The sequence below is a fragment of the Pimephales promelas genome, chromosome 21 (assembly GCF_988280905.1).
Source record: "Pimephales promelas chromosome 21, fPimPro1.hap1.1, whole genome shotgun sequence".
Lineage (NCBI taxonomy): Eukaryota > Metazoa > Chordata > Actinopteri > Cypriniformes > Leuciscidae > Pimephales > Pimephales promelas.
The window spans coordinates 12,295,536-12,307,107 of record NC_142789.1 but is presented as its reverse complement, the minus strand read 5'-3'; the positions used below and the strand labels follow the sequence as shown (position 1 = coordinate 12,307,107).

Sequence of the window (11,572 nt, the reverse complement as noted above, 5' to 3'; positions counted from 1 at the left end):
ATTCATCGTCTGGAATCATTTAAAGCCCTTTGAACAGTTTGCACTGAAACTGTCTTTTTAACCTTGAACCGTTTGGTTCCCTATTGAAGTCCATTATGTGGAGAAAAATCCTGGAATGTTTTCATCAAAAACCTTAATTTCTTTTCAACTAAAGAAAGAATGACATGGACATCTTGGATGACATGGAGGTGAGTAAATTATCAGCAAAAGTTTTTTCTAATAGTGAACTACTCCTTTAATGTTGATGTGACTCTTTTTTTTCAGTCTTAAAACTTATATTTGGATTGAAAAGAGCAACCATCATCAAACTTTTTCCTTATTCCACAGATGAAATAAAATGATAGATTTTAAAAGAAATGAGGGTGAGTAAACAAACACAGTTTCATTTGATTTAATTTCATTTTTCATTAACTTCCATTTAACCCAGTCCTAAAACAGTTAAAACAGTCCTTTAAATCTACAGAATCCCACTACTAACTTTCTGTTGCACTCAGAAGCACTGACATTAAACGTCACTTAATTTCCATGACAGCGGATGTTTAATGAGGTCACTGAAGTCAAGTGTGATAGACAAGGCCATTACCCACCCACTCGGAGCCAATCAAAGTTCTAGATCATTCCGGCCAGCCACGGTGGGAGGAACAGTCCGACCGTCCCCAGAATGCACACCAGCACAAACATCCAGAGGAATATCCTATCAATCACCATGGCAACATATTTCCAGTCTTCCTTCACCTGGTGGGGGGAAGAAGAGATTCATTCGTTTCAGATATCATGATATATTTTCCACTCATGTATTTCCCTCTCAGAATAGATTTTTTGGATGACTACTTTCCTGTGAGACCTCAGTGTTTTCTGTTTTTTTTTTTTTCAGTACAGCAAGAACAGTGATAAAAAAATAATACCAGTATCAAAGGCCAGTTCAAAGTGCCTCAGAAGAATCTCTTGCTAAAGAGGAATCTAACGTTCTTATTGTAAGTAAACATATTTATTTTTACAGTTGTAGTCTGTTTACCTTTGGATCTCTTTGTTTTTATTTTTACTTTCATCTGTACTGTGTTTTAGCCGAAATACTTCATCCAAAGACAAAACCGTAACCTACTTAAAGGAGAACTCCGGCGCAAAATGAACCTTTGGTCTAATTACACATTGCTACCTAGTCAACCGTTATCTGAGATTTGTTTTCATGATTACCGAATGTAAATAGTGTTATCTCTAAAAACAGTTTAGCCTATAACACTAGTATAATGCTAGTAGATAGGGCATAGAGTAATGACAAATAAAAATCGCTTGTTATTACCACTAACAAGGCAAAAAATAGCCCTGCAGTAACACGACAGCATAATAAGGGTCCCTACATTCAAACCGAAGCATTGAGAACTTTGTCAGTGTCCATACAATTTAATAAGAAGATATTTTATACACACAGTCAACTTCGCGAATACAGGAAGAAGCCATCTTTGAAAAATAGTCTCTACCAGTCGATCTACGAACGCCGATCCCAGTGCGCTGAACTGTGCAGAATCTCATATGGTCCGTTGTTTTCGGAAGAAACACAAACACGAACCATTTCTTCTCTTCAGTATGTACACGTAGCCTACTGTTCGTGCTCACCTTATCACCTTTACGTTACCTTATTTACATCTCACCAGCGCACATGGATCGGCGTTCGTAGATCGACTGGTAGAGACTATTTTTCAAAGATGGCTTCTTCCTGTTTTTGCGAAGTTGACTGTGTGTATAAAATATCTTCTTATTAAACTCTATGGACACTGACAAAGTTCTCAATGCTTCGGTTTGAATGTAGAGACCCTTATTATGCTATCGTGTTAGTGTGGGGCTATTTTGAGCCTTGTTAGTGGTAATAACAAGCGATTTTTATTTGTCATTACTCTATGCCCTATTTACTATCGTTATACTAGCGTTATGGGCTAAACTGTTTTTAGAGATAAAACTATTTACATTCGGCAATCATGAAAACAAATCTCAGATAACGGTTGAATAGGTAGCAATGTGTAATTAGACCAAAGGTTCATTTTGCGCCGGAGTTCTCCTTTAACCTTGTGTCATTCCAAACCCATTACTTTATTTCTTTCGAGAAACACAATCTGAGGAATTCAAAATAATTGTCGGTTATTTTTAGCGGACGACTAAGGAAATCTTTTTGTGAATGTGGGTTTGTAGTCTGTGTTGTTAAATAGACTGCATACCGTTAAATAATAGTAAAAATATATATTTTATTTAGTTGTCCTGGTGGCCTGCACTGTAAAAATGAATGCGTTTTATCCAATCAAAAAAATTGTGGCAACAGATTACAAGCAATATTATTAATTAAATTTAACTATATAATTGAGTAATAATTAATCAAAGTAATTCATTAAAAGTTTTTAGAAAGTATGTGTAAGTCACCATTATGGTGCTCAGTGTTTGTTTTAGGTTTGTTTTAAAATGACGGTTTTCTGCTTCAATGATTCTGCTTGTTAACATCAGGTGTCTTCAATGTTGGCAATATAAAGTAAAGATAAAATAAAATAATTAATCTTTGACGTCAGTCTGTTATTCAGATATTTTTGTTTAATTTTTTGGTGTAAACTTTTTAAATGGGTTTTAAACGTTTTCTACTCATTTTAAATGGTTAACTTTTAAGGAATAAGTTTATTAAGTATTACTCAATTGTAATTTGTTCAATTTAATTAATAATATTGCTTGTAATTTGTTGCCACAAATTTTATGGATTAGATAAAGCATATTCATTTTTACGGTGTGTGCACACGCAAACATTCTATGCGAGCATTACTCCAATTCAAGAACAATTTTTTCTGAGCTGGTTCTAATATACAGTGCAAATTAATTAATATTTTTTTAATGATTAGTTAAGAGGAGTTACCAGAATTAAATATATTAGCTCATTAAACTGTAAAAAAAAAAAAAAAAAAAAAAATGCTGCCTTAAATTTTTAAGTACAATCAACTTGGATATTATGTAATTTCAACTTAAATTACATTAAAAACTGTTGAATCTTGTATAACATAAAAAAGTTGACAATTACTAACTATTTTGACGAGTAAAAGGAATCCAAAAACATATTGATCATTCTGAAGCTACTTTCAGTGATAAATATAAAAATGTTTATGAGAAAATTACTTCAATTTTGGTATTTCTGTCTGATAATCTTCAGTCATGAACTACTTTTATCGTGTAATTTTTGTGTCTTTACTACCTCTGGTCACCGTTTACTTTTATTGTGTTGAAAAGAGCGGCGTTGAACATTTTTTTAGAACATCTCTTTTTGTCGGCCACCTGTGAGGGTGAGTAAATGATTTTCATTCCTTTAAAACTTACTGAAAAGTCTGAATCTTCTGCTCTGAGATGGTCAGCAATGTACTGAACTCCTTCTAAGGCTTTGAGAAGCGACTGCGAGAGATTGCTCATCGGCTCCACGGCATTCAGATCAGTAGTGCCGTCACAGATCTGAGCGTTGGGCATGTTGTGTCTGAGACACCTGCCAACTGTATCGTGATCAAGCTTCTGCAGACTCGTCCCCTCAGAAGTAAGACCGTGTTGGCAGCTCCCTGCTCCCTGAACACTCTCTTTGGCTTCCATGAACACACTCTCAGCACTGTGTCCTTGGATATCACAGTCTGTACACTCGGCTCCATCCTTGGGGATAGTGTGCAGCCGAGTGCCGATGGTGGCAACTGGAAATGAAGATGTGCTGGAGGCGAACATGCTGTTTGTGTACGCACAGGTGTAGCCGATGACCGGCGTGTGAGGTGTTTGGGAAGTTTCTTCTTGCAGGATGGAGTACTCGCTGCTGGGAGAACTGCAGAAAAACAAGGGTTTGGGGGAAGAGTCCTGCGGAATTTGATCCAACTTGTCAACCGAAGTGACCAAATGATGGAGCGGGCTTTGCGGGGAGATATCCAGAATGTTGCTCCGTAGAAACATGGACTGTGCCTCCATTGGCTTGTGCATCATCTCAATCAGTTTCACACAGTTCCTCTTACCCGAGGCAGGCGGACGCTTCATGAACAGGTAACGGGGCACCAGGTGAAGAAAAAGCTGGCGGACCCAGTACGGCATGCTGTGCGTGCGGGACGAACGGTGGTGTACGTTGAGCACAAACACCGTGATGATGATGGAGAGAGTGACGAAGATCATGGTGAAGAGTAGGTACTCGCCGATAAGCGGAATGACCAGTGAGGTTGAGGGGATGATTTCAGTGATTAGCAAGAGGAAAACGGTTAAAGAGAGCAGGACGGAGATACACAGCGTGATTTTCTCCGCACACTCTGAGGGAAGGTAGAAGACCAGCACCGTCAGGCAGGATATAAGCAGGCAGGGGATGATTAGATTGATGGTGTAGAACAGTGGAAGACGTCTGATGATGAAGTAGTAGGTGATGTCTGGGTATATTTCCGTGCAGCACTCGTACTTCTTGATGTTGTAAGTGCCAACGGCGTTTATTATGACCCATTCCCCGCTTTCCCAGTAGTCCATCTGGTCTACATCACTGGCCATGCTGACCAGGTCAATCTTGGCCTGATCGTACGTCCAAGAGCCGAATTTCATCTTGCAGTTTTGCTGGTCGAAGGGGAAGAAGGTGACATCGATGCTGCAGGAGCTTTTATAAATGGCAGGCGGTTTCCATTTTATCCTGCCGTTGTAAAACACCTGGGCTTTCGTCAAGTGAGTCACTGCGAAGTCTCCGTCCGCACTGCAGATCAAACACAATTCTGTCAGACAGTGCTTGCAATGAAATATCCGTGAAGCAACGTGAAAGACAGCTTAAGGTGTCAGTGTGAGCCAAGCCATCAATAACCTGTGACGTCTTTGACGCGCTTGGGTTTAGAGAACCTCACAACTCTCAGAACCTTCATTCCCGAGAGAGCAAATCTCTTGGATCAAGAGAATGGTAGAGAACGTATCATTTTTATATGGTTCGGTATTGACTTAAAGGAGAACTCCGCTCAATTTTAACATTGAGCTCATTTTTTGTACATTTGGAGTGCTGCCAGTACAGACAAAAACGACAAAAATTGGTGTTGCCTAAAAGTTCATGCGCCCGATCATTGGTAACTATGTGATGTTCAACATCTGATTCGGATGAACTATCCATTTGAGCTGATATTTCCAGAACACCACACAGCACTGTCATCGGCTGACAGTCTCCACTCAACATGACATCATACACGCCACTTTCGAGTCAAGTGGCGTGTTATCTCTACGCATTTTGAGCTATCCGCGTGTATCCGCGTGTATGTCTACGGCATTAACGTCTGAGTGATTCCGCGTGTCTATACACGCCGTCAAATGTACGAGCGAAACGAAGCAAAATGTACATCTACATCTGGGGAGCGATCTTTTTTCTTCCTAGGATGGTAAGGGAACAGTCATAAATGCCATTAACCCCAGTGACGGTTAGGTTTAGGGACGGGGTTGAGGTAAGTCATATTTATATATACAGTAATAACGTTAAGTCAACGGCGTTCATAAACACGCTGAAAAGCGATTATGCGTCTTGATAGCACGCCAAAAATGGAGATACGAATTGGCGTGTCATACACAGGCTACTTCATGAGATCAGTCTGCTCCACTGTTAGTTACCGATGATGGCACGCGCAAACTCGACAATCATCTACTGTGGACTTCGACCGAAAACAGGAAGTAAATACAGGTATGTGAGCTGGCTAAATTAACATCATTTTTATTAATATCTTTCACATCTACTGCAGTCAGATTGACCGTGGCCAACACCACTCACATGGCTGTGCACTCAAATCAAGGATGTTAAGAGGCTAAAAGCAGGTTTACTCAGTGTAGGCAACACCGATTTTTGTCGTTTTTGTCTGACAGTACTGACAGCTCTCCAAATGTACAAAAAAATTAGCTCAATGTTAAAATTCTCCTTTAAAATGCAACTGTGCAATCAAGAGATCATATATAAGAAAAATTCAACCAAAAATTTTGTCATTGTTTACTTCAAGCTTCAAAAGACAAAAATATCCTAATGTTAGGAGTTGTTAGTCACTGAAAATGTTTTTATTATTAAAATATTGATTATAAAAAAAATATTAAGTGTACGTTTTTAAGTTTCACAAACCTTAAAGCTACACTGTGTAACTCTTTTAGTATATTCTTAGCCAAAAACACTTAGTTCTTTCAAAAATATATGTGCTCATTAATGTATATTTACTTCCTTCAAGTAATAAAGTAATCTCGTGAGTGTATAATATGCCATTGAAAATACATACGGGTAAGGGGTTCTAATGTCGGTCGCCATGTTGCCCCTCCATCTTGAAAGTACATTAGCCAAAGAGGGACATACCCGTTAATTCAAACTTCGCCTTTCGCGTTTGCGTTTAAGTTAACACTCATGGACGAGGTCGAACTGGAAGCCATGTTAATCTTGGACAACATTGGCCACCATAGGCGTTAAAACGAAATCGGAATTGAGAGGAACAGAAACTAATATTCACTGGATAGTCATATACTAGATGGGGGTAAAAATCACACAGTGTAGCTTTAAGTACAATACAGACATCGACCAAAGTGGTAAACCTGATTTCACCAACATGTTCCTGGATCAACATCTTTGTTGATTGTGGAACAACATTCAAATCAACCAATAAATCAGAATTGAGGGACAAGTTTACAGTTTATGTCAATATCAGGCTTACAACCAGGGTTAGGTGGTAGGGTTAGTTGTGGGTAGGATTAGGTTAAGGGGTTAGAATTACATTTCAGGATAAAAAAATATGACATCTTAAAATCACTATAACCAATGAAAGCCATTAGGTGACTTGAAGTGAGGCAGATGTTGAATCAGGAAATACAGATTCAGTGAGTTAATTCATCACACTAATCTTTTTGCTTTTTGAAAGATTCCTTAAAGTAAATAGTTCATACACTATAGGAGTCATTTGCTTGTGAATTGGACTGATTATTAAACAGTACTGTTTTCCCATGTTGATGAAATTCAATCAAACTCCATGGAATCATACGCAAATAGAACAACACAGGTGTAAGTAAACAATGACAGCATTTTCAATTTTGTGTGAACAAAAGACAAAGTAATACCCGAGTAATAAGTAATAATTCTAGTAATTTTAGTTAAAAAAAGTTAAATAAAATATCCTTACCTGAAATGTTTGAAGATTTTTGTTAGCGGTAAAAGTATGTTTTACCTATACATTTTAAACCTGGCAACCGATTATGCTCAATATCGGATCAATAATTAATATGACTCTTTTAGACCTAATGTTTATTTTACTGCAAAGACAATACACAATGCACCTTCAACCGAATGCTCTGTAATTTCACTGACTTCAACCTCTTTTATGGGACAGCGCAGATCAATACTCCATATAATGGAGGCCAGCTTAATGCTTGTGTTGTGTTCATTTAGTGACATCAAGAACACATACAGATTTAAGATTAAAATAGAATTAAAGATTACAAATTTCATGCACTAACCTCCTCTATAAGAAAGAACCACAACATCAACCTGAGGAAAAGAGCTAACTGAGCGCCATTAACAGTTACCCAAAGTGCAGCTTGCCATCAAACTGAATAACAATACTGGAACAGTGGGAGGTTAACTGTGTTTTGAAGATATAGATTTTTAGAAATAGATTTGGCTGAAATCCGGATTGTTAAAAGCTTTACACACTTGTTGTAGAGCACAATATCCGGTCTCCAGATGATCTCGGAGGGGATCCTGATGGAGGTGACATTCTCATACTCCTCTGGGTTCCAGCGCAGCTTGTAATCGTTCCACTCCTGCAGGGAAACATGTGCGCTCATCACCGATCACAACCAGCAGGTATGACAGGGGTGGAGAGTGAAGCAACAAGAGCCCAGTTCCAATTAAAAATCTCATTAATGCCCAATTATGGGCTGTTTTATTTATGAAACAATACCTGCTTCACCCAGACATTTGTGGTCATCATCTGATTCTTCTCATCCTGGTTTATTATGAAGCAAAGTGGGATGCCCATGTGGAAGAGAGTAATAAGAGAATGGGGTGACTCTGAAGCAAATAAGAAATTACAATATATTTCACATACATTTTTGTAAAATCAAGATGTCTCAGCATCTGAGACTCACCACATCAATGAGCTGAGCAATGGACAGGCCAAAGTGGACCAGAACCACGTCTGAGATGTTTGCTACAGGACGAGAGAGCTTGTTGTACTTGCTGAACAATGATTGGAGTAGTCTTTCTTCCGCATGGGCACGAGCTGGACTGACGGAAAACACTGCCAAAGGGATTTAAAAATTTTTTGTTTTTTTTGTTTTCAACTGCTGAGACAATTACAGTGTTAAACTGATTCCAAGCAAATATGATAAAAAATGATTTCAAGCATTCTGGTCACACTTTATATTAGGTGTCTTTAACTACTAGTAATCATTTTTATGTACAATGTGTTGATGTTGTATTGCAAAACACTGGGGTGGGATACGGGTACGTTTGGCTTAAGGTGTAAGGGAAGGGTAAACAATGTAACTAAGTTATTAAAGAAATGAATTACATGCATTTTAAATATAAGTACAATGTAAAAAAAAGTGATATGTATCAAAGAAATGTTGTTAGTACATACATAAAAACATTTAATAAAGACCAACATTCCTTTTAAACTGAGAACCTATAGTTATTTGTTACTATTATTCTACTTTTTATAAATAATTATCATTTTATTATACACACACACACACACACACAGTACTGTGCCAAAGTCGGTAACACTTTATAATAACTACACGCTAATAATCATTAGTTAAGCATGAGTAAACCATTAATTCATCATTCATAAAGCATTAATAGACATTAATAAGCAGTTCATAAATACAGCTATAAATGCTTTCTTCTTGATTTAAAAGCATATAAATAATTTGTTTAATAATTGTATTTTAATCCTTTATTAATGACAAATTTATCATTTGTAAATGAAGAATTGCATTTTTTATGAGCCAGTTATTTAAGAGTTTTCAGTGGTTCGTACGATTACTTAGAGCGAGTAAGTAAATGATTAATAAACTATTGAAATGTACATTCATACATCTTATTATTCAGACATATAGTGATGGTTACTTAATGTGTTAATAAATGCTTTGTTAACATGTATTAATGCTGTAATTAAGGGTTAATTTGGGTAGTTATAAAGCATTTAGTAGTGGTCAATTAACTATGTTCGTGAGCTCATCTAAAGTGACAGCCCATTCTCACTCCCAAGGCGTCACCTAACTGACGCCTTGGGAAGCATTTGGACATGCTTCAATATCTGACGCTTTAGGCGCCCTTTAGCGTCAGTTAGATGACGCCCTAGGATCGCGTGTACCCTACCCCCACCCCACACCTAAACCTAACCGCGTCCTCTAACAGACGCTTTCCTTTAGCGTCAGTTAGATGACGCCGTAGGATCGCGTCATCTAAGTGACGCTAAAGGGCGCCTAAAACGTCAAATATTGAAGCATGGTCAAAGGTGACGCCTTGGGGTGAGAATGCGTTGAAAGTGAGGACTAGTCATGCCTTGTAAAGCATTTTTAAAGGCTGTTAAATATTTCTATGTTCTGTATGTTTGTTACATTTTACTGTTTAGAAGATTGACGAGTCTTTAAATCACCTTTATAAATGCTTTACAAAGCATGAATAGTCCTCACTTTAGATTAGGTCACAAAAATAGTTAACTGACCACTACTAAATGCTTTTATAACGACCTGTATTTACTACATTTACTTACACTTTTTAAGTGATCTTATGAATGACTGTCAACTCTTAAACAACTGGTTTGTAAATAATGCTATACTTCATTTAGAAATTATTAATTGATCATTAACAAAGTATGAAAATACAATCATTAAACAGATTATAGATATGCTTTTAAATCAAGAAAAAAGCATGTATAGCTATATTTATAAACTGCATATTAATGTCTATTAATGTTTTATAAGTGATGAATTAACTGTTTACTCATGCTTAACTAATGATTAATAGCGTGCAGTTATTATAAAGTGTTACCCAAAAGGCTTAAGCAAACAGAAAAATAGTTTTAAGCCAGTTATTTATATGTTTTGATGTATTGTGTCAGTAGGAAATATCTGACAACAGCCGGTGCTCCGCACGGAGATCTGATCTCACCATCATCGAGTCCATCTAGTATTACATGACGAAATAGAAAAAACTGAGACAGACTAAATACAGAAGAACTGTGGCAACATCTCCAATATAATTGAAGAAACATTCCTTGTCAGTCTCCGTGTGCATACCAAAATTTCACTGGATTATTACAATTAATGACGGCTGAAGGACTGTTTGAAGTACAAACTGATATTTCCTACTGACACAATGCAAATACCTAGCTTTAAAAAACTTTTTTGGGGGGTGAAACATTTTTGAACAGTACTGTACGTATATAAATATAGCTGTCATAATTATTAGTTACAGCTTTCTTTCTAGCAATGTATAGGAGCACCCATTAAACGTTATGTTGTGACAAAACAAAACAAAAAGACTGAGAAACTTACACTCTCTCATTCACGCTGCATCAATACATAAACAGGAAACTGAGCACAACTACAGCGAGTTACAAATAAATTAAAGCCGAAGGTCAGACTTTACCAAATGCTATCTCCAAACAGACAGACAGAAGAAAGAAGACACTCCACGCTGCTCTCATTTTGTCCACTTGATGTCAGATGATATCCCACTCTGGTGATCTGCAAGAATTTTGATACAGAAAATTGATAACAATGTCCAGTTGCCTAAAATAATAGACAAAAAGTAAATAAATAAATAAAGACCCGTAGATCATCTCTCTGCAAACTGACTTAAAAAGTGAATGAAAACAGCCACAAAAAGTCACTCAGTGTCCAAACCTTTGGTAAAAGTGAGGAGTCCCTCAGAATTTCTCTCTAGCTGTCATTAGAGTCTTTCCCTCCCACTTTCTCTCCTTCCTTCCTTCTCTCTCTCTCTCTCTCTCTCTCTCTCTCTCTCTCTCTCTCTCTCTCTCTCTCTCTGTGTGTATGTGTTTTGCTGTTTCACTCTCAGTATCTTTCCTCTCCGGCCCCTCCACCTTCCAATCTTTGCCTATTACGCTGAGTAGATGTTATGCGCTGGAGGCTGTGCCTTATACATGAGAATGTCACAGAGGGAGAAAGAGAGAGGGGGGGGGGGGACACTGAAAGATATTGATTGAGGACAAAACCCTTAAAATGATGTGGCCAAATTCAAAGGTGCTTAATATTTGTGATCATGAACGGTTTTTGAAAGGCATTTTACAAGCTGTTGTTTTAAATGTTTAGCCTTTAAGGAAGTTTAAGATAGTAAAAATACAGGATCAAAAGAGCAAGCAGGTGAGAGAGAGAGAGAGAGGGATGATGGAAAGTCGCAAGGAGAAATAAACAGACTGAAATATGTCTGGAAATGATCTAACAGTGCAGATGAGAAGTGCGGCCAAACTCAGGACGCTTTCTGCTTATTAATTACAAGCAGAGCCACTCCGTCTCAGCGTCCGTCCCTGATTGGATGGCATGTCCTGGTTCAAGATATTTAGCTGATTCTGGAACTACG

At 37.6% G+C, this 11,572-nt stretch overlaps 1 protein-coding gene across 2 annotated transcripts; it reads right to left on the bottom strand.

Moving 5' to 3' along the window:
* Positions 1-238: 238 nt before the first annotated feature.
* chrna4b (cholinergic receptor, nicotinic, alpha 4b) lies at positions 239-11,072 on the bottom strand. 2 transcript variants are annotated; one of them, XM_039655260.2, is made up of 7 exons: positions 10,804-10,944; positions 10,622-10,719; positions 8,110-8,261; positions 7,923-7,967; positions 7,673-7,782; positions 3,343-4,717; positions 239-735 (listed from the first exon to the last, which is right to left on the bottom strand). In XM_039655260.2, the coding sequence occupies exons 2-7, from the start codon at positions 10,677-10,679 to the stop codon at positions 610-612; spliced, it is 1,866 nt and encodes a 621-aa protein (XP_039511194.1). In that variant the 5' UTR covers positions 10,680-10,719; positions 10,804-10,944; the 3' UTR covers positions 239-609. The 2 variants fall into 2 exon arrangements, with proteins under 2 accessions (XP_039511194.1, XP_039511195.2); XM_039655261.2 differs by lacking the exon at positions 239-735 and having other exon boundaries at positions 3,197-4,717; positions 10,879-11,072.
* Positions 11,073-11,572: the final 500 nt, after the last annotated feature.